Consider the following 24,555-nt stretch of genomic DNA (forward strand, 5'->3'; position numbering starts at 1 on the left):
GCATTCTGAACGGCCGCTGCAGCCTTCATGTACCATCCTACGTTCAGGTCCTGTGCCTCAAAAACTAACAGTGCCTCCTCAAATAAAGAAAATCCCCTAGATATTTCCTGCGTCATGAATCTCTTCGGTTCTTCAGTTACTTCTTCGTCCTCCTGTCTCTCTTCGTCCTTTCTCTGGGCCTCCAATTCCACGAGGTCTTCATTAGTCACCTCCTCTTGTTGCACAGCAAAGAGTTCAATGAAGTTGTCCTCTTTCAGATCAAGCTCCAGCTTCTTGCTGAGGGTCACTAAGTTGCTGAAGACCTCTTTGGACTCATCCACCTCCACAAATCCACGAAAACCGTGAACAAACTGCAGGCAAAGGTTCTTCCAAACCCCATTCATGGTGACAGCCGTAACCTCATGCCAAGCAAAGTCAATGTTTTCTATGGCCTTGTAGATGTTATAGTCCTTTCAAAATTGTCACAAGGTTGCTCCTGATTCGTCACTCACCTTTACTGCCTGACGAAAAGTGTGACATAAATAATATTTCTTGAAAGTTGCTACAATTCCCTGGTCTGTAGGTTGGATGAGCGACATATATTCAGTGGCAGATGCACTACTTTGACTTTGGGATGAAAGTTGTCCATGAATGGGGGTGGCCTGGAGCATTGTCAAGAAGCAAAAGAATGTTGAATGGGACGTCCTTCTCCAAGCGATATTCCTCTACCTCTGGGATAAAGTGGTGGAAAAACCAGTCCTGGAAAATGGCCTGTGTAACCCAGGCATTGGGGTTACTCTTCCACACAACAGGAAGAGAGCCCTTGGCTATTTTTTTAAGGGCTCTTGGGTTCTCTGAATGATAAACTAAGAGAGGCTTCAGCTTCATATCACCAGAAGCATTGCCACCAAATAACAGTTAGCCTGTGCTTTGCTGCTTTATAGCCTGGCAACCACTTTTCCTCCTTATTGATATAACTTTGGTCTGGCATCCTCTTCCAGTAGAGTTGTGTCTCATCCACATTAAAAACCTGGCTGGGTAAATACACACCATCATCAATAATTTCTCAAAGTGTTTCTTGAAGTTCCCGGACAGCTACCCTATCTGCACTCGCTGCCTCACCACTTACTTTTACATTGTAAAGGTTGGTTCTAGCCTTGAACCGATGAAACCAGCCATGGCTGGCATTAAAAGACACGCCCTCTGATTCTTTGCCGCGTTTCTTCTTCAAGTCTTCATAAAGGCTTTTAGCTTTCTCTTGAATCAACATTAGGCTGAGTGGGACTCAACGCTGATGCTGATCCTACATCCACACATTGAGAAGCTTCTCCATCTCCTCCATCACTTTTCCACACTTCTTCAGTATTACTGTCGGCATCATTGGCCCAGCAGACTTTGCTGTTCCATGATCTCGTCCTTTTTTTTTTTTTTTTTTTTTTGCGGTACGTGGGCCTCTCACTGCTGTGGCCTCTCCCGTTGCGGAGCACAGGCTCCGGACGCGCAGGCTCAGCGGCCATGGCTCACGGGCCCAGCCGCACCGCGGCATGTGGGATCCTCCCGGACCGGGGCACAAACCCACGTCCCCTGCATCGGCAGGGGGACTCTCAACCACTGCGCCACCAGGGAAGCCTTCGTCCTTCTTCTTTAGAATCATGCTGATGGTTGAACAATTCATGTTATAAGAACAAGCGACATCTACCATCTTTTCGCCTTGCTCCACTCTCTCAATTATTTTCACTTTGTTTCCGTCGTTATCGCTTGGCGCTTCTTAGCAGTACCAGCTACCTCACTGCTGCTTTAAGCTTGCTTCTGTACATCCTGGACTTGAAATAAAAATACTGTACTACTGTACTCTCTATAGTACTTTACAGTAAAGCACACAAAAGCACAACCACTTGCAGAGGATGCACGCACATGACAATGTATGCTAGACACATGAACTAACTTACATTACATAATTGGACATGGGAACACATATTCCCATCTGTGCAAGTTCACAACTTGAAGGTTCATATGTAGGGGACCTACTGTAACCATTATTCATGGACTAAGGTATAATGCATATTTCTGTTTCCCAAAGTTTCTCTGTTCCATACTGTCTCCAAACTTCAAATTCACACATGTCCAAAACATCAAAAGAGGAAACTCAGTTGGAAAAAAAGACATAGGGTATACATACATGCTACATTTAATGTCTTAAAGGTACTTATTTGTTAGATTTTCTTTCCTTAAACATCTCAAGCTTTAATTCACAAAATAGCATTCTTAGATACTCAGGGTTTATACATCTATTTTATTTACACTAATGAGATTCAGTGCTATTTAGAAGACTTTGGACTTTTCAGACTATTCCAGCAACAGTAAAGGTTTATGGCCTGCAATAATTTGAACACTGCTGAGGCAATAACATGAAATGTCCTAGTTGCAAGGCTGCTGTGTAGGAATAAGAAAGCTTATTAATGAGAGAACTAGCTCATCCCCACCCACCTTTGTTGTAACCTATTTGCTAGAGTTGCTGTGAATTCTACACATTTGAGATGCACAAAGATTTATCCCTTTTGAAGGCAAAAAAAATCTATTGTACTTGTTATTAATTCCAAAAGATAGTTCTATGCCATAAGACAACATTCATTTATGAAGGATTACTATAAAATAAGCTGACAAGCACCATCAGCCCTCAGATCCCCCCACATCCAGAAGTTTATGGAAGACAGCCGTCCCATACCTGCCCTTCAGGTTCTCAAGTTCCCTGTGATGCAACATGCTCCGCATGTGTTCGTCCATCTCCTTCAAAATTAAAGAAAGCAGGTTAAACTAAGGGGGATTGCTTTGGGGAAAAAAATTCCTCTGTCCTGTTCAATCAACAATTGGGGCTCAAGCTCCTTGTATCAAAGTCGTGTTTGCGGTTACCACTCTCAATTCAATATTGGAATCAGTTCTTTATTAAGTAACTCTTTAGCTTGTTTTTTGACATATTTCATTTTTAAATAAAGCAATAGTTAAGAAAGACCTATTTAAGTGGCTTTTCAAAAAGGTTTGAAAGTATATTGTATTTAGGAGGCAAAAGAGTAAATAATAAACAAATATGTTAAATTATATCCCAATATAAGGAATTTACTTAAGTTTATTAAAAATTTAAAAAACTGCCTGAAATCACATAACTTCTCAACTACTTGGCTACTTTTCACCATACTCTCTTTCCCCACTCAACTGAGAGTTTCTCAAGAGTTAGTTACAACTATTACCCATATCTTGGCCAGGGCCTGACATACAGTTACTAATATTTGTTGAATGAACAGATGGATACATCAATTCTACACAGAAGTTACAGATATAACAGAATTTTCCTATGGTAAGTCAAAAAATGCCTTGAACACGGCAGTTCAATCATGGCTTCACCTTCACTGCCCACTCCCTTCCCCACACCAATTGATTTGTTTGGTTCCAATGAAAAGTTTGAAAATATACTAGATTCTCCCCTCCCTCCCTCCCACCCTTGGTGGGAAGGAAATAAAATCTGTGGAAAGAGCTTCCACTTATAAGTGTAAGCGTGACACACACGCACACACCCCTCAAAAAACTCAAAGTTGCAAATGTCTGTCTCTCTGTCTGTCACACAAAGTATATATAATAGCCAGTATGCCATAATAGAGAATGGCTGTTTACCAATATGATAAAAGGGCTACTACAATTGTTGAGTATTACTATTAACTGTGCCCTGTGATAAATGCCTCAAACATTTTCTCATTTGAACCACAAAACACTGCTAAGGGAGGATTATTATTATTATTTTTTTTTTTTTTTTTTTTTTAGGGAGGATTATTAACATCATAAGGACACAAGGGTGTAAAGAAGATAATTTGTTTATTCACCAAATATTTATCAAGTGTTTCTTAGGTGCCAAGTACAGAGCTAGGCACTGAAGGGATAAGTGTGAAAATATTTAGTCTTGCCCTCTCAGAGTCACAGATTATCAAGTGGTGAAAGTAGGACTCAAACTCTGGCAGATCCGACACCAAAGTCAACATTTCAAACACCATGCCATGTTGCAAACATCTAGTGCATTGAGATTTTTTTATTATATACAATTCATTCGTCAAAATGAGTACAACAACCTCTTCTTTAAGTTATCTACACACAGTGTGATACACAGTGTTATGATTCAAAACACTTCCTTTAAATGGCAATTTTACTGAAGATGACCACCATTTCCTTCCTATCTCTACAAATGCTTCATCCAGAAGGGATAGTTTTACATGTGACCCCTTCTAGATACAACTGATTGGCCATTAACCAGAATGAACATTTATAGAGCGGAAAACTAAGTTGAGTTAGTGACAGGATACAGAATGAAAAAATCCATGGACAATATACAACACCTGCTCAAATCTCTATGCTTCCTGTTGTTCAGTTTTTGTTTCCTGTTGCTCAGTTTTTCCTTGGATTAGATTTAACATATGCCAAATCTCCTTTTCTTGAGCTAAATTTAAGTGGGACTGTTTCTTGCAATGAAACTATTCCTAACCAAGGGAGTATTCATTGAAATAGGTTACTCTCTCTGATGTAAAAACCAATTCTGTATTCTATTTCAGTTATAAAAAATGTTATCATTCAAAACTAGTTTTAATGTGATTTTTTTTTTTTTTCCACATGGCTTGCGGGATCTTAGCTCCCTGACCAGAGATCGAAGTCGTGCCCCCTGCGGGGGAAGCACAGAGTCCTAACCACTGGACCGCGAGGGAATTCCCTTAATGTGACTTCTGATTATTTAAAATACTTCAATAATCTGTCTCTAAATTTACAATGTGAAATCCTCTTCCATCCTTCTATAAGGAATGAATGCAAATAATGAGACAACTGAGTTTTCAAAATAACTGAGAAAGATCCACAGGCACAGTTCCAAATGCATACCTGCAGAGTTACCAAGCTTCTATTTAGTCCCTTACGTCAGTATTATGTTGTTAAAAGGAGGGGGAAAAAGGGAGAAAAAAAGGATTTGGGGTTGAACAGATTTGGAAAACACTGAGTAACAGAAAAAAATTTTAATATTTTTTAATTCCAGGGCTTCTCAGATTTTCATAAGTTAATAAGCATCAGGATACTCAGGGATATAATACACAGTCACCCTAGATTCTTTTCTCCTTCACAGTGTATTTGGAGAAACCAAGGTAATACTAGTTGGGGAAACTAGAGGAAAGCACATCAACATAAGTTGTTCATAGTCTATCTAAAAATAAGTGTCTGAGTTTATCCCTTTCAGTTAACCCATTCCGTTAATTTCTTACCCCATATCTTAACACTTAAATCACGCCATTCCCTTGCTTAAAAACCTATAGGTGGCTGTCCCTAAGGCAGGAGTAAATAACCCCAGTCCTTATTTAACTTTGTTGTGACCCATGGAAAAGTATGAAGAGACGAAACATGTTTTAATCCAGAGAAGAAATGCCAAAAAGACTTAAAGTAGCAAAATTATGGGAATATAACAAGATAGGCCTGCTACTCCATGAAGATCTGACACCACACCTCTGAGTACCCATCTCATACCTTCTCAATTTCCCTCTAATCTGAAAGTAGCCTTATTGAAAATTTGAGTTAACCCTGGTCTAAATTTTTTTAATTGGAAGAGCCTTTTGTAAAAGGCAGCAAGTATATTACTAAACATGATTTAAAAATCTCAGCTGATTTTTCCATCACTAACAGAAATCCTAAATAGGAAAAAAAACATTCCTCACCCCAGCCTACTAGATGGATCACAATCAAACCCCTCAGTCTAGCACTCAACACTGTTTATTAACTATCTTCACTTAAATTACAAATTAAATTGTGGTCCCGCTACTCCCAAGATGAAACTGTTCTAATCAGGTAAGCCTTCTTACCAACTCCTAGAACTGTTATACTCCATTCTACCGCTATACCTTTGTATGTATTTTTCTCTCACCTAAAATATCTCTTCTCCATTTCTTTTAAGCCATTTTACACCCAAACGTCTTTCAAGGTTTACTCAGACTTCGCTGGCTAACCTCACTCATGATAATCTTCCCAGTTCTCTGAACTTCCAATGACAATCAAGAACATCTTAAAAACACGGAGAAAAAATTCCTCAGTATTTAAGCTAGCAGCACTCTTGGAAAGCAAGAATAAAGAAGAAAAAAAAAAGAAAAGCAAAATGTGAGACAAACTGCAGCCAATTTCTATAAAGCAAAGGTAAATTCTTTTAGTTCTTAAAAATGTGTTTTTCTTTGAGCAACATCCCCACCTTGTGGACGTCTAAGAATATAGTTAGTACCATTGCTGCCGTGCTGCACTTTTCACAAGAATATGCAGAAAGAGAACTCTGCTACGTATCAATGCTGTTACCTTAGCTAATCAGAAAGTTGTTATAATCTCAACCTGAATTTTAATGTCTTTTCTCTATAACTGGTTACTAACTGAATATCTCTTTATCATACTGTTGAGTATCCTCAAATTCCAGGTAGAGGTTTAATAATATAGTTACTGGTTTTATGAGGCAGTAATGAGAAAAAAACCAGTGAAATAAGACTAAGGTTTAGGAAAGAAGCATAAGTAAGATGTTAAAAGTTTTTACCCATCTATAAATTCCACATGATGTCTCTGAAAAAATGATCAGTCATAAAAGCCTCAGATTCTCCCTCTTCTATTATTACCTTTTTTGAGCTGTACACAATGTGGCACAATATGCATTTTCGTTCTCGTGCCATAGTGACCAGATCTGAAGCACTCAACGTCATACCTGCAATGAGGAAGTAACATTTAGTAACCTTTTCTTCCCAGATGTCTTTTTAGATTCATCTTAACATAGCCCGAAATACAAATCCTGCAACTCCCTCACCTCCACCCTGCTCCCCCAGTCTTCCCATCTTGGTAAAGGAAAATTCCAAGTTTCCAGGTACCTAGGGCAAAAACTTTGGGAGTCATCCTTGATCCCTCTTTCTCACCCCATATCCACCCTCATCAGCAAATCCTGCCAGTCCCACCTTGAAGTACATCTGAAATCCAACCACCCCTCACTGCTTAGCATATCTACCATCTCACATGGCACCAGCCTACTGACCTGACTCCCTATTTCCACTCTTGTCTGTCCTCTCATGGTCTATTCTCAAATTAGCAACCAAAGATTCTCAGAACAGGATTCTTTTAAAATTTAAGTCTGATCATTTAACTCCTCTGCTCAGAATCTTCCAACAGAATCCCATCTCACTCACAGAAAATCCAAAGTCCTTTGTCACGGGCTACAAAATCTGTTTCTCTCTCATTCTCTGACTCCACGCCCTATCACTCTCCCTGTATTGCTCCATTCAAGTTACACTGTCCTCCCTGCTATTCCTTGATCACACCAGGGATTCTCCCACCTTAGGGTTTCTATATTTCCTGTTCTCTCTGCCTGGAATATTCTTCCTTAGGATGTACCTATGGCACAGCAGAGAGTTGACCCCACATCTCTTATTTCTGGTTTAAGAGCCTTTTCTCTGTGTTATGCTGACATTTAAAATATTTAAATAAATCCTTCAGACAAAAAAAAATGTATTTATGGGTTTCAAGGCTCACTCTCTCATGCTGCCTCATCAGGGAGGCCTTCCCTGACCCCCTATAAAATACTGTATTTCCTGCCCTCCGTTTCTTCTATCCCCCTAATAACCTGCTTAATTTTTTACTTTTTAATAGTACTATGGTAGATTGTTTCCACAGATGGCCACAACATTATCTCCCACCCCAAGCGCTCTTTTGCAGTGTGACGTTGTCATCACCACCCATCAAAAGGTATAGAGTCTATTTTCCCTCCCTGTGACCTGTTTTGACCAATAAAATGCAATGGAAGTGACGATGCAATTTCTGAGGCCGGGCCTTAAAAACTTTGCAGTTCAACCTTTGCACGCTTAGAACACTCCCTCTTAGAACCCAGCCACATGGAGAGGCCAAGGGGAAAAAAACTGAGGCCCCAGCTGAGCACCCAAACAACAGCCAATGAGGGATCCTAAGTGGGACCAGTTAAAGAACCATGCAAATGAGCCTTTTTCAACCCACAGAATTGTAAGAAACAACATAGCTGTTTTAAGCCAGTAAATACTGGGACAGCTTGTTAAACAGCAAGAAATATCTGAAACAAGCATCCTTTACTACCTAACATAGTATATATTTGTTATTCTTTGTTTCCCCAATTAAAAATTAAGCTTCACAAGAACAGAGACTGTATATTTTGTTCACTAGTATAGGTCTAGCACTGAGAACAGTGTCTGGCATACTGTAGGCACTCCATAATTATTTGTTGAATTGTTCCAAATAGAACTATCTTAGGTTATTAAATGTAAGACAGAGATAACTGGATAAATACTGAGGTTTGGGTTAAGACCAGAAGGGTCTCTATTCTACAATCCTCTAGCACTACCATACTTTCCTCCTGCATCCCTGCAAGGATGCCCTATCTGAGAATTTAATTCCATTCCCCAGGCAAAATTATTTTTCCTCCACACACACACCAGACTCTAATAGATTTATCTGCTTCCTTGCCTGGGCTTGTTCCTTATGGGACTTAAAATTGTGATGTAATGAAGTTATAAGCTGCCCTAATTTAATCTTTAACCCTTACACAACATGGTGGAAAAACCAATGAGAAAGAAGCCTAAGGTTCTCTACCTCTCTTGTCACTCAGTTTCCTTGCTATTGCAACCCACTCCATACCACTACTAAACGTCTGAAATAATTCTATTCAATAACAAATTACAAAGCACCAAAACAAGATTGTGGGTAAAATTTTGACCATTTGAGAAAGCTGAATGTTAACTAGCTAATAAAACAAAGAAATATACCTTTATGGATAGGTATAGTATTATTTATGCTTCTAGTATTACTAACCTATCCTAAATCTCAAAATTAACACAAACCACTGTGGTGCTAAGTGTCAAAGCACAATTATTCTTTTAATTCCCTTATCTCTTAACATTAACTTTAATTACTATTTGCAAGCAGTATTTTGTTATTTCATTCAGCAAGCATCGTTCTAAGAGCTGCAAAATCAGTGATAAAGATGATATATCCAGAAACGCTTTTAATACTGCTTCAAATGATTACCCATTAAAGCAAAACAGGAACAAAAAACTTGAAAGCAATGAAGAAGTGAGACTTCCTGGCACAAGCAACAGCAGTTGCTGTGGGGTTTTTATATATTTACTCAATTGAAAACTAAGTACTAAAATACCAACTGTGTTTCTATTTAATAAAGCCATCAACTTGTAGTAAATGGATAAAGAAAGTCATATAATAAAAATACTCTCTATCAACCTTTTAACCAAAGACTCCCTCTTTTTATTTTTTCTTTTCACGGGCTCCATGTTTCTAATCTGCATATATTAAGTTTCATTTCTGTAAAAATTTTCACTTTCATAAAAAGTGTAAACTGCTAGCAAAGTATTTAATCAAGAAAGACCTAGTATTTAAAAATACTGAGTTGAGGGCTTCCCTGGTGGCGCAGTGGTTGAGAGTCCGCCTGCCAATGCAGGGGACACGGGTTTGTGCCCCAGTCTGAGAAGATCCCACATGCCGCGGAGCGGCTGGGCCTGTGAGCCATGGCCACTGAGCCTGCGCGTCCGGAGCCTGTGCTCCGCAACGGGAGAGGCCACGGCAGTGAGAGGCCCGCGTACCACAAAAATAAATAAATAAATAAAATAAATAAATAAAAAATAAAAATACTGAGTTGATATGATTACAGCTAAAGACAAAAGAACTTTAATTTGTACATCCTTAAACTGGGTAAAAATATAATTTCCATTAAGCTTTCTGAAATACTGAAATTAGCTCACAGCCTTCTTTAAAGGTCTTAACAAGGATTAGAAGTCAAGGAAATAGAAACCATCCAACTTTGCAACCTCAAAATGCTTGAGAGGTTACATTATACAAGCCAAGTAAGTCAATTCAACTACTGCTGTCCTCACTTTAACCACCTTACATTTTCCCCCATATCATTTAAATATACCCATTATGAAATCTTTCAAATTTTTCCCAAATAACTGTGAGAAATATCTGTGATATTTCTTAGTCATAAGTCTAAAAAATCCTACAATAAGTACCTTTTCTCAATATCTTAATTACTATCCTATTAATACAATTATCATTCTCATAGGCAAAACTATATTACTGATTCTTTTCTTTCAGATTCTCATATTTAGTCACGAAGTCCTGACAGATTTCAATTTTTAAATTGTTATTTATGCTCGCTGTACAGTATAAATTAACATAACATTGTAAATCAACAGTAATTCAATAAAATAAAAAAGTTTTTTAAAAAGAGGAAAAACAATTATTTACTCTTTAGTGTGATAAACCTGCATGACTTTATATGTATTCTTCTCCCTTCACCCAACTGTTATACTCACTAATGTTTCCTGCCTTGACTCCTGCTCCCAATAAATGAACAAGTTCTAAATCCAAGCAGTACATCAGAATCACCCACACAGCTTACTAATAAAAAGAAATACAGTTGTGTGGGCAGAGTAGAACTATTGCATTAGTCCCCAGACACCCCATTCTGTACTTCACCATGCTTTGAAGGCTGTTTGATGGTAGGTATGTCTGGTCTCACTGACCTTACCATGAGGAAGGGATCTGTCTTTTCATATACCTATAACACTGGTTACAATAAGCACATAGTACTTAAGATATTTGAACTCTGACATAATTAAAACCAATTGAGACTCTATATGATAATATATTGTAAAACACTGAAGAAAAAAAGCATAATTATTGGTTTGTTGGGGTGGGGGAAGTGGTACTCAGATTAGTATCCCTTTTCTGAATTCCACAGGTAACTTGTCCACTTTAATCCTGACAAAAAACTAATGGATTTCTGGTGAGCAAGACAGGGCAACAGAGAGACAGTTCAGTGATACAACAAGTTTTTGTCACTACCCCTAGGTTGCCCAGGTTATGGAACAAAGATATGACTGGCACTTCCGAAAAGTCCTCACTTTGCTGAGTGGGACTCCCCAGAAAGTTTCAAGGCTCCTAGCTAAGGAAGGAGTTTTAGTAAGCTGACAACAGAGGTCAAGAAGTATTTTGGGGCATATGAACCTGTAATCACAACTTTCAAAGGCTTATTCTGGGTACCTGTCCTATTTACTAGGTCTAAATTCTGGCTGGCTCTTGTTTCCCAAGGCAAGTGATTGGTGGTTTCCTGCATCCATCCACTATCTCTGATGGAGCATAAGTTCATAAGCATTTTACTCACTAGCATTCCTACTTTTTATATTATCTGCCCTAACATAACACTCACCAGTATCATATATGTATGTGTATACACACATGCGCGCGCACACACACACACACACACACACACCACTCTTTATTCTTTATTAGTAAGCATAGGGCTAAAACGAAGACAGGAAGTTAAGGCTGCAACTCAGGAAAAGGGATCAAAAGTCAAGCATCCAACAGATGAAGCTGTTCATATTGCCCATCACCAGGCAAGGAAATGGACAGGGCAGACCACAATCTGATTCCTTACCTCAGAATCAGAACTATGGTCAGGTCCCAATACTTTACTCACTTCTGGAACTTGGAAGCATTATGTCCTAGAGGGGAAAATAACTGAGAAAGAAACTGGGATAATGCCAACTCTAACAAGGTAATAAAAATACTAGCAAAAGTTGTCATCATATAACAGAGTAAGTCATAAGCCCAAAGATAGCTTATACAAACACTGTTTTAAAAGTTTAACTGGGTAGCTTGTTGCATTTATTTAACAGTTGAAAAAGTTGGCATTCCTGTATTCAACATATCATTTATATATATTTCCAAGCAACCCCAAAGATCCACATAGTAATGTAAAATTCTATGACATGAATTACAATCAATGCAAGCTGAGTGAGCCTTACTAACTGCTCACTATTCTTCTCAAAAAGCTTTGCTGTTCTCCGTGCATCTTATTGCTAACAGTACATTCAATAATCTTCATCCACTTTATACAAGTATGACTATAATAACAATCATTTTCACTATTTCTTCTTTTTATAGAATCTTTTAAGTTCATGGGTGACCATACCACAGTATTACAGTAAAGCATTTATTTTAGCAGTTTTAATTTATGTTAACAGCTTTCTAAATGCCTTTGTCCTGTATTTAAAAAATCATTAAGTCTCTGAAAAGGTCACCATATATTTTATTAGATTTTAAGAAGGAATTTATGTGCTACTAAAGTAGTGGTATTTGCAAATTTTGGAATTTGCAAAAATCTCATATCCTTGTAAATGTCAAAAGTCAAAAGCTCACATGCAAACTGTACATGTGGCAATGATGTATCCCAAATCCCAGCAATACAGTAAAAAATATGCTTAGACAAAATTAGCTGTTGTTCAAAAGTACAGTATTCCAAGAGCTTGAAAAACTTCCCAGGGCTCAAACTCACCTTGAAATTATCAGCCTAAAAAGTATACCTATATAATATCCTCCTAAGTGGTCTCAGCACCCCCTTCTCAAACTACTCTCAGGTAATCCTGTACTTTCCTAATTCCTTATACAACAGCAGAAGTAATCTCTTTAAAATGCAAACCTGATCATAATATTCCCTTGATTTTTCTCCCTATATTGTATTTTGCAAAATTTCAAACAGAAATATTTAAAGAATTTTATAGTGAATGTCCCACACCCAGTTTACCATATATACATATACCCACCACCTTGATTCTATGGTTACCATTTTACTCTACAGTACTTGCTTTATCAGATACCTATCCATCTATCTTTGGTCACTTAGTCATGATATATTATGATTTGTTAATATTTTGCCTAGAATTTTTTGGGTCTATGTTCATAAGACATACTGTTCTGTAATTTTTTTTTTTTTTATAATTTGTTATTTTTACTTGGCTGCGTTGGGTCTTCATTGCTACGTGTGGGCTTTCTCTAGTTGCAGCGAGCGGGGGCTACTCTTTGTTGCGGTGCACGGGCTTCTTCTCATTGTGGTGGCTTCTCTTGTTGCAGAGCTCCAGCTCTAAGCATACGGGCTTCAGCAGTTGTGGCTCGCGGGCTCTAGAGCGCAGGCTCAGTAATTGTGGCGCACGGGCTTAGCTGCTCTGAGTCATGTGGGATCTTCCCGGACCAGGGCTCAAACCCGTGTCCCCTGCACTGGCAGGTGGATTCTTAACCACTGAGCCACCAGGGAAGTCCCTGTAATTTTCTTTTCAATCTGTAATACCTTTATCAGGTTTTGGCCTCGTGAAATGAGTGTTTCCCTTTTGTCTATTTTCTGAAAGTTTATGTAAGACTGATGTTATTTCTTCTTTAAATACTTGATAAAATTCATCAGTGAAACCCTTCTTTTTTTTTCATTAATTCTATTTCTTTAATATATAATAATTTCTTTAATATAGAAAAAATTCTATTTTTTCATTAATTCTATTTCTTTAATATAGGCTTATTCAGATTATAGCACATTGACATTTTTAGTACATTGACATTTAAGAACTGTCCATTTATAGTGTCAAATTTGTTGGCATAAAGTTGTTTATAATATCCCCTTATTATCCTACAGGATCTGTAGTGATCCCTTTCATTTCTGATACTACTAATCTGTGTTATCTCTGTTTTTCATTATCAGTCTATCAAGTGGTTCATCAATATTGTTGAATTTTTTCAATGAACCAACCCTGGCTTTGTAATTTTGTCTATTGGTTGTCTTTTTCTATTTCACTGATTTCTTCTATTGTCTTTATTATCTCTTCCCTTCTATCTACTTTGGGTTTACCTTGCTCTTCATCTACTAGCTTAAGGTAGAACTTTATTTAGCTCATTCATTATCTTTAAACCTTACTTTTCTAAAGGTGTTTAAGTTTCCCTCTAAGAACTGCATTAGCTGTGTCCTACAAACATTTTAGCGCTTTTAAATAAACTATAATAGTTTTAAATTTACAGAAAAGTTGCAAAAAACAGGAGAGTATCCATATAGCCCACCCCTTTTCCTGTATTATTTACATCTCATATTAGTATAATTTGTCACAATTAATAAATCAATATTGATATATTATTATTAATTTAAGTCCATACTTTGTTTCCTCTTTTTTCACCTAGTATTCTTTTTCTCTTCCAGAATTTCAACAAGGATCCCACATACGTTTAATCATCATGTCTCCTTAGGTTCTTCTTGGCTATAACAGTTATCCCACAGATTTAGATGTTGTATTTTCATCATCCAGTTCAAAATATTTACTGATTTCTCTTACAATTTCTTCCTTGACTCATCGATTTACCAGTTTCACTGAATTTCCAAATATTTGCAGGGTTCTGTTTGACATCTTGATTTCTACTTTAATCCCATTATGGTCAAAGAAAATATTCTGTAGTATTTCAACCCTTTTAAATTTATTAAGATTTGATTTACAGACAAGCATCTGGCCTATACATACCTTTGGGGAACAAAATGTATTCTGTAGTTGTTGGGTGGAAATCATCATCTATACTGATTTTTTTGCCTGTTTAGATGTCTATCAATTGTTGAGAAAATTATTAAAATCACTGTGATTGTTGTCTCTTTCTTCCTTTAATTGTATCCATTTTTGTTTCATGTATTTTGAAGCTCTGATATTAGGCACATATATATTTATGACTGTCTTCCTGATGAACCGACCCTCTTATTATTATGAAAGAACTGCCTTAATTCTGGCAATGTACTTTAACTTGAAATCTACTTTATCTAATATGAATATAGCCACTCCAGCCTTCTTATGCTGTTTGAAAGGTATATCTTTTGGCATTTACTTTTGGTCAATCTGTCTTTATGCACTGAATCAACGTTTATTCTGCTAAAGTAAATGAAATTACTGATGTGGGTGGATTATGTCTACCATTTTATTATTTTTAATCTCCTATTTTTTTGTTTGGCTGTACCTCTGTTTCTGTCTTCTTTTGCATTATTCACTTCAATTTTTCTGCTAGATTTTTAGCAATACTTCTTTGCATCATTTTCTTTCCACAGTGGTTGCTCTAGGATAGAGAATATACATCCTTATCATTTTCACACTGTACTCAGTGTTAGTAACATGCCACTTCACGTAATCTGTAGAAACCTGGCAACAATACAGGTTCATTTACCCCCACTTCCCATTCCATGATCTATGGTATATGTTTTATATCTACAAACATGATGAACTCCACAAGATGATGCTTTTTTAAAAAAATAATCATAGACAGTATTAGGAAATTAAAAGAAAAAAACCAGTTTCTATTTATCCAGATATTTACCATTTCTGATGCTCTTCATTCCCTTAACAAAGATTCAGGTTTCCATCTGGTTTCATTTCCCTTCAGCCTGAAGAACTTCCTCTAGCATTTCTTGTAATGCAGATCTGCTGGAAACAAATTATCTTGGTTTTATGTGACAGTATTTTTATTTTGCTTTCATTCTTGAAGGCTATTCTACTGAATCTGGAATTCTGGGTTCTCAGGTTTTTCTTTCAGCATTTTAAATATTCTCTATTCACTCTGGCCTCCATGATTACTCCCCTGTATATAACACGTTGGGGTTTTTTGGCCACTTTCTAGATTTTTCCTTTTATTTTTGGCTTTTAGCAGTCTATGAAAAATCCAGTCACGGTTTTCTTCATTTATAAACTAGAGGTTTTCTTGTCTTTACTTTTCTTGGTTTTGCTGAACTTATTGAATACGTCAATATATGCCTTTCACTAAATTTGGGAAATTTTCAGCCATTATATTTTCAAGTATTTTTTTTTTCTTCCCCACTTTTTCTCCTCCTATTCTGGGATCCCAATTATGTGTGATGGATTTTTTGATATTGTTCTCAGGCCCTTTTTTCCTCCTACTCTTTTTCTGCTCCTCGCATTGAATTTCTATTGACCTTCAATTTCATGGATTCTTTCCTCAGTCATCTCCATTCTGCTGCTTAGCCCACCTAGTTTAATTTATTTCCAAAATTATATTTTTCAGTCCTAGAATCTCTATTTGGTCTTTTCTTAATCTCATACTCATTCTTTATGAGCACAATTCCTTTGCATCATTTTCCTTTCCTTCACTAATAAATAGTTATAAAAGTTTTAAATCTTTTCCTGCTAATCCCAACATTTGGATACTTTACAGTCCGTCTCTGTAGATTGTCTTTTAACTTGAGAATAGGTTACATTTTCCTGATTCTCTATACATGAGTAATTTTGGAATATATCCTGACTATTGTAAATATTTAATTGTTAAATTAAATAACAAACATAACTGTTATTTGTGGAGACTCTGGATTCCTTTATATTCCTTTGAAGAGTGTTGATTTTAATTTTTATTTATTTTTGTTCTAGTAAGTATCTAAATTGGTTGACTCAAACTGAAAACTCTGTTCCTCAGGTAGATGAGATCTTGATTCAGTTCTTTTATCTTGAGCTGGGCTTCCTGGAGTCTGCTCCACGCACACATAGTTCTCAACAGTGTGCCAAGATTTGGGAAGAGTTTATTCACAGAATTTGATGTTTCTATTTTCCAGGATTCTCCTCTTACTTTCCAACACCTGTGACTGTCTTGAGCCTTATTTTTGGTTCTTTAGATCACAAAGTCTAGCAGTTTACTATCAGAATTTTAACGATCCTACTTGGCACAAATTGAGGCCATGAAAATGAGAAATCACGTAGTTCTGTTCCCCAAGTGTCAATTACCTTCCAGAATCTGTTTGCTTTTGGTAACTCTACAGTGATTTTAGTTGCTTTATGTATTTCTGTCCAGATTTAACAGTTGTTATCTGCAGGAGGAGCTTAGTCATGACCAGAACTGGATTCCCATGCTTGCACTTTTAAGAGCCCTCACTGTGTTTGAATAACTCCAGGCAATGGTCAAGCAGGTGGGGCTGATCAAAGAAGACATACTCCTCAATCCTGTGATGGAGTAAGAGGCCCTAGGCTTAGTGATGAAGTCTGCCGGGGTTTGAGTGACTCTTGAATGGCAGTTGTCTTTCATGAGGTGGCTCAGCATTCCAGTCTACTTCAATTTCACCTCCATCTAAACATGAAATTTATAAGTCCCTCAACCGTACAAAGAAAATGCCTTTCTCACACACACTTATGTTTTCATGCCTCAGTCCCTCACTTTTAAAGGCCCTTCAATGACATCCAATTATTTAAGACATATACCAAAATATATAACAAGTCTTACAAGGCCCACTGATATGATCCTTGCTTATGTGTACTACACGTTTTAGCTACTTTCCCCCTTGATCTCTGTGCACCAGACAAAATGGTATTTTCAGTTTTTCCCACCTAACATGCTCCTCCCACAGGGCTTTTTCTTATGCTGATCCCTCTCTTTAGAATGCTCTTACTCCTTTCCATCTAGTTAACTATTCACCCTTCAAATCTCAGTCCAAATGTCAGTTGCCTGAGGAAGCACTCCCTGATCTCCCAGACTAGGTATTTCCTCACTATATGCTACTCCCCTAAAATCCAGTACCTTCTTTATACCACTTATCACAACTATGACTATTTCTGAGGCAGACAGTAGAGCAGCAGTTCTCAACCATATCAGACCCAATACTCTTTTTTCTAAAACATTATGGGAACTTTCATTCATACATAAATATGAGGGATTATTATAAGAATCCCCAGTGTGCTCCTCAGTCACCTTTCCCAATTGTCACCATACAATTTTTTTCTTTAAAGATTTTTTATACCTTCTTTTTATTGTAAATATTTTATAACACCTCCTTATCCTTCCTGAAATGAAATTCAGAGCTACTGTAACTTACCCATGTAAATTTTAAAATAATGTGCTAGCTATAATAAAAAAGAAAATTTATCATAAAACAATATGTATTTCAACATATAAATGCTTTGGCATGATATTAAATAAGACTACAAGTGTGACAATTACAAATATAGACAGATATAGGTATTTTATTGTTGATAAAAATACTATGAATAACATTGCTGTCTGTGATATGACCTTCCAAAAATAGTGACCAACTCTTGATAAACTTTCTGAAACAAAGAAACCAGTCTCTTGATTTACATGATAACTATGCTCTACGCAAAATAATAATAATAATGTGTGTTTATATGTAAAATGAATTTGATTCTAGGCTCAGATAATCATAAACACATTTTTCACCTACGTGAAAAACCCTCTGGGACATTTTAAAGTGACACAAGATGTGGAATAACTTTTTACTATACATGGATGTCCCTTACACTGCAGGATGTCTAACACCCCTGATCTCCATCCACTAAACTCAGTGTCACCCTCCCAATTATTTTGAAACCAAAAACACCCCTGCAAATTTCCAAACCTCCCTGAGGGATGATTCCCAAACCATCACTGAAAACCACTGCATTAGGGTAAAGGAAGAAAACAAGATCTATATAGCCAGACTGCTTGGGTTTGAAACCTGGCTCTATCACTTACTAGCCGTGTGATCCTGAGCCAGTAAGTTAATTTTTCTATACTTCAGTTTCCACTTATAAAATAAAAATAATACCAGTACCAATGTTAGAGGGCTGTTATGAGGAATAAATTAGAAAGTCCATAATGTTTTGCACAAAGCAGGTACTAAATCTTTGCTATATTTAATTAGTATAATTATTTGCTTAATAACTGCCTCTCCCAATAGAGTGTAAGCTCCATGACAGCAAGCCGGAATGCCTGTCTTGTTCACCATTTTATTCCCATTACATGGCACACCATCTGGTATAGAATAGGTATGCAATATCTGTTGAATGAATGAAATCAGCAAAGATGTCTGTAACAGAAACATAATAAAAACTGCAGTATAACCTTCAACAGTAGTATTATTTTAGGTTATACTACTAAAATACTTCTACATATGAATGTCAGAATTTACCCTGATGACATATACCCATGTATAGAATATCTCCAGTGGGATACTCAAGAAACTAGTAACAGTCATTACCTCTGGGAAAAAGAACTGAGGACATGGGGGTCAGAGATTTACTTTTCACTATAAATCCTTTTGTACTCTCCAAAAATTTAAGCAAAATACACATATATAGTTGACCCTTGAACAACATGGGGGTTAGGAGCTCTGACCCTCCTCACAGTCAAAAATCCATGTATAATTTGCAGTCAGCCCTCGCTATATACAAATTCAACCAACCACAGATGATGCAATACTGTAGTATTTAATTTTTTTTTAAATCACCATATAAGTGGACCCATGCAGATCAAACCCATGCTGTCCAAGGGTCAACTGTATAATTGTTTTTAAAATTAAAAAAAAAATTTTTTTAACTCATAGTATGTTTTTAAACAAAGAAGACTTTAGGCCCAAGAACCAAGACTATATAATGGTTCCAGGTAGGGAACTTTTTTGGAATTCCAGAAATCATCAAGAAGTTTAACTTTCTGGCCTTCCCTGGTGGCGCAGTGGTTGGGAGTCTGCCTGCTGATGCGGGGGACGTGGGTTTGTGCCCTGGTCCAGGAGGATCCCACATGCCGCGAAGCAGCTGGGCCCATGAACCACGGCCACTGAGCCTGCGCATCCGGAGCCTGTGCTCTGCAGCGGGAGAGGCCGCAACAGTGAGAGGCCCGTGTACCGCAAAAAAAAAATAATAAGTTTGACTTTCACATATTTTTAACCTTCAGAGTGGTTCATTACAGGCTATCACACCACAAAGATCAATTCCAGTTTACTGATACTCCAAAAAGTCTAATTTCATTAGATATTGATTACCCACCTAAAAAGATACAAAGGGACAAATAGCATAACTACCAGGAGTAATAACAATTTTATATTTACATACTAGTTTATAGTTCACAAAATATGGTGGAAAAAGCGTGACCTTGGAATTAAGCAAAAATAACTAATGTGTCTACCACCTTGAGTAAATTTTGGTCTCTCCAAACTTCAATTCCTTTTCAATGAGAACAATGCCACCTAGTTATCAGGGTTTCAGATTAGAGGAAAAAAAGAGAATTTCTTGCAGTGAGTTTTGTCTTTTTAAAGATAATTATTTGTATTTTGAATAGTTAACACAAGTTTCAGAATTATAAAGGTACAAAAGGGCTTACAGCTGGTTTCAAGGGGTGAAATGCAACTTTACAAGGAAAGACTCAGACTTACCACCTGAACCCACTAATCAATCTTAGCACCACTATCCTGGGGAAAACTAGACTACACAGCCTCATCTTTGATACAGTCACCAAAGTGTTTACCTGAACTAATCAAGTATTACCTCTACCTTCAAGTCTGTAGTAACATGTTAAATGATAACACTAGGAATCAATCAGATAAATCCAGATAATTGTACAACATTCTATGAGTCATGATGAAAAAAGAAAAGGATAAGAAAAAAAGGTAACTTCCAGACTTAAAAAGACTTCAAGAGACATAACAGTCAAACTCAATGCACAAACTTTGATTGGAAGATGGATCAAAAATGGTAAAAAGAAAAAAAAGGAATAATTTGGGGAAATTTTAATCAGGATTGGGTATTAGATAATATAGAGAAATTATTGTTGTTCAGTGTGATTATTATATAGGGTTAGGCAAAAAAATGTTCTTTTATTAGAAACACACATTAAAGTATTTAGGGGTGAAATGTCAGGAATAAAAACAAATACAGCAGAATATTAACAGATTTTGAAATCTGAGTGATCGATTTACAGGGGATTCAAAGTAGCATTTTTCCTACTTTTCTGGATGTTTAGAAGTTTTCATTAAAGAAAAAAAAGGCTTATAGAGAAAATTATTCCTCTCCCACTGGCTGGTGACTCCCAGCCACCTCCAACTTATCACTGTTACCAGTTTCTTATGTATTCTTCCAGGGATATTCTATGCATGTATATACGTACAATAATCACCGCTCAGTTTTTCCTTTTTAAATATCTTCCTTTTAATCAAAGCAATTGGTTGTGAACTAACCTGATCTAGTATCTTTAATTAAGGCTCCTATCATTTTCTAGACTCAATAGTTAACTCTAGAAACTATAACTGTAATATAGTTGCTTCTCAACATAAGTGCTTACAATATCTAACTTGATGTAACAGGAAAAGGATGAGATTTGTCATCGTATGTGAATTTCACCACTTCATCACTTACCCTAGCTAGGTTATCTTGAGCAAATTACCATCAAACTCTCAGCGACCTCACCTGAAATGTGCTCCAAAAAAACCACCTTTCATTATAATATCTCATTAATTTTTTGTGACAGACCTGAGTGTATCTGGCACATGTGTAGTAGGTGTTAGATAAATCCTAATTGAATCTAAATATTATCTTCCATTGTTTCACTCACTTGAGAACAGGGCTTAAAACAAATTTTAAGATTTTCCATGGGGCTTAGAAGAGTATTAGGCCCTTAGTAAGTGCTCAAAAGTTATTTTGGCTTGAGTAACTCTGATATAAACCATTTATGGTGGAAAAAGACTCATTTGCTAGGTAAGAGAACTTTCCTTAACTAGGATGGGTGTCCCAAATTGCTAAAAGCCATGGAAATCTCAAACTTCCCAACAAGATGGCTTAATCTGACTCTCAAAGATGATTAAATTGAGCAGGTTGAAGGGGAAGTGGGGTGCAAAGCATTTCCTCTCCATAATTATACACTGAGATTCGGACTAAATATTAAATTGACCCATAGTAAGCGCTCCATAATTAGCAGCTATTATTAAGACGAATCACACAGGAAGAGAAGACGTAAGGAGGAAAAAGAACGAAGGCTGTCGGTCACAAGAGGTGGAAAGGTGTCCGTGGCCTGAGACGTGTAGGCCATAAAGGGCACCTGGGTCTATGGGCTCCCTGCGGCCCCGGGAGTGGGGGGGGCGAAGGAGGTCAGCGACCTCTCCGAAAGGTCAAGCCTCTGGAGCCACGTTTCCCTCTGGAGCTGGGAGCAGAGCCGGAACGCCCCCGCGAGAACCTGTACCCCGAAGCCAGAAGCACCGCCTGCCCGTAAACCCGCGCCGATTCTGGGAGAGGGGACGACCCGCCGCGCCGGCGCCGCAGCCCGCAGGAGCAGAGACCTGCCGCGTCCTGAAGCCCAACATCCTCCCTAAAGTGGCAGACCACCGGGACCCTCGGGCTCCGATATGCCTCAGCACAACCCGGCCCTTGGATACTCACACTTACAGCCGAACCCTCTTACTCCATCAGGCCTCCGAGGCCCCAGCGACGGAGCCCACTGACGCCCCAGCCGCCCCCTCAGCTTCGGGTCCGAGGGCCCGCTCCGGACCCGCTCCCCGCCTGGCACCACCGCCGCCGCCGCCGCCGCCGCCGCCGCCAGAGCGCAGGCGCACAGCACCGCCGTCGCGCTCCCTTTTTTTTTTTCCTCTGCGCTCAGCCTTTCTCAATAACCTAGCTTTATTTGAACACACGAGAGTGAGCAACGGACACAGAGGAAAGAGGCTTTACTGGAAAAGAATGAAGGAAGACCAAAGGCCGGAAGAGTTCGTCCGCTGCACCGGACGGTGCTGTGACCAGCCTCCCTCGTTTCTTTTTCATTCTTTTTGCTCTTTCTGGGCCTCCCTCTTGCTCCTACTCTCTTCTTAAGTCCCGACCATTCCCTTTAGGTAGTGGCAACTGTTGTGGCTAAATTTCCAACCACGCCTTCCTTGTAAAACTTATTGAAACTTAATGGAAGATGCAAGAGCTTTAGAACAGACAGACCTCAGGTCAAATCTTGACCTAGATACTAGTAATTTGTGATATTGGGAAAATTACAAGTTTTCTTGAACCTCACTTCCCTCAGAGTTAAAATTAGGGTGTTGCTGGGAGTGAATCTTATCTCTCAGGGCGTTGCTGGGAGTGAATGACAAAACATAGGTCAAATGCCTGTCCATGAATGGTGCCTAAATCCATCAACACCAATGATTATATTTCTTATTAGTACCTAATGTATTTATATTCATCATTAAAGTTAGCCCATAACCATTCCCTTAGGATCTTCTTTTAGTGACTAAAACTAGTCAGATAAACCAAATTACATTAAAGTTGATAATGATGTGAATTTCCTATATTATTGAAAACTTCTAATAATATCTATGTTTAACAAGACCTCAATATCTCAAATCAAAGTAAGCAGCTCCCTCCATCTATGTGTAAATCCAGATTTGCTTCTAGAGGATTGAGGAACTTATTCCAATTCCGTATTTGTGACATCACAAGTCTTTGAAACACCAAGGGTTAGGGTTAGGGTTAGGGTTAAAGGCATGCAGTGTAAGAATTGCTTTACCCTGTAATCTCAGGGCCACAGTCCAAGAGAAAGCTTGTAGAAGACCAAGGTCAGCTGTTGGTGAGCATCAAGGTAATCGTAGATCAGCGTTTTTCAACCTTGGCACTATTCACATTTTGGAAATAACACTTGTGCTGTCCTGTGCATTGCAAGATATGCAGCAGCAGCCTTGGACACTACATGCCTATAGTACCCCCCTTATGACTCCCACCTCCCACACATACACACCTGTTGTCCTGACAGTCAAAAATATCTCCCAAAGGAAAAAAAAAAATCTCCAGACTTTGCCAGATGTCCTCTGGGGAGCAAAAATATCCTTGGTTGAGAACCACAGCATTATACCAGCCACCATCCCAACCCTAAATGAACTCATTTTCTCCACTTCTACCCTCAAGAAGTGATTACTGCTTAAGAAAGCCACGCAGGAGGGCAGAAACTGGTGAGTTCATTTTTTCCAATCTTATACAGGCCCTCAACACCACTTACCTGTCCTACTACTTTTCTCTGGTCAACTTGCTCCATAACTTTCTACAACAATATTCCAAATCTCCTCCACTTTTCTTAAAACTCCTAACTCTTTATCAGTAGGTGACCTTGTCTCTTACTTCACAGAGAAAACAGAAACCATCAGATGAGAAATTCTTTAACTTCCTGTTACTAAACATACAAACTTACAAATACTTCCTCTCATTAAAATTGAGGAGATATCTTCTCTATCTTGTTTCCAAGAACTTTCCTTCCAACAGTGCTTTAGATTGCCTCTACTCTTACCCACTCAAGATCTTTACCTACTAACCCTTCTCTTTAAAAGTCTTTTCTCAGTATCCCTATCATGCTTAAGTTTCTCCTGTCTTAATTCTAATAACAACAAAAAAACAGAAACAAAAACTTTGACCCCTTGTCATCCTCTTTTCAGCCTCCCTTCAAGACCAAACTCTCCAAAAGCCGTACAGTTTGTCCCCGTTTCTGCATCTCCTCTCTCTTCAAACTAGTACAATCTATCTTTCAACCTCATCATTTCACCACATAGCTTTCACTGAGATCACCATTGTTAGTAAATTGAAAAGATATTTCTCAGGGTTCATCTTCCTTGACTCCTTAGGAACAGACAACTCCTTTGAAACTCTTTTTATTTCCAGCACTATGCTTTATTCTTAGAGGTGCCTGGAACCGTTTCCAGACCTGCTTAAAACCCTTCAATATTTTCAGTGATCATGGTAAAGTGCAGGTTCACTAGTCCAAAAATGCAAGATCTTCCAAGATCTGGCCATTGCCAACTTTTAAAAACTCATTCCCCCCTTCACCGGAAGATATACGATGAAGTTTAAGCCTCTAAATAGGATGAACTACAAGGAAATTTCCAGAATGCGCTATGTTCTTGGACTCTCCAGTGCCCACAGT

General features: G+C 37.9%; 1 protein-coding gene across 8 annotated transcripts in view; it reads right to left on the minus strand.

Annotated features, from left to right (window-relative positions):
- ZNF106 (zinc finger protein 106) overlaps positions 1–6,698 on the minus strand; it is a 42,992-nt gene extending 36,294 nt beyond the window's left edge. For 7 of the 8 annotated variants that reach the window (XM_065901440.1, XM_065901438.1, XM_065901437.1 and 4 more), the window contains exons 1-2: positions 6,645–6,698; positions 2,705–2,766 (exon numbers count right to left, since the gene is read on the minus strand). In XM_065901440.1, the coding sequence (XP_065757512.1) occupies positions 2,705–2,766; positions 6,645–6,698 (116 nt within the window). Of the gene's footprint in view, positions 1–2,704; positions 2,767–6,644 lie in introns of those variants that run through there. The other variant, XM_065901439.1, reaches the window with a different exon arrangement.
- Positions 6,699–24,555: the final 17,857 nt, after the last annotated feature.

Source organism: Phocoena phocoena, chromosome 2 (genome assembly GCF_963924675.1).
Source record: "Phocoena phocoena chromosome 2, mPhoPho1.1, whole genome shotgun sequence".
Lineage (NCBI taxonomy): Eukaryota > Metazoa > Chordata > Mammalia > Artiodactyla > Phocoenidae > Phocoena > Phocoena phocoena.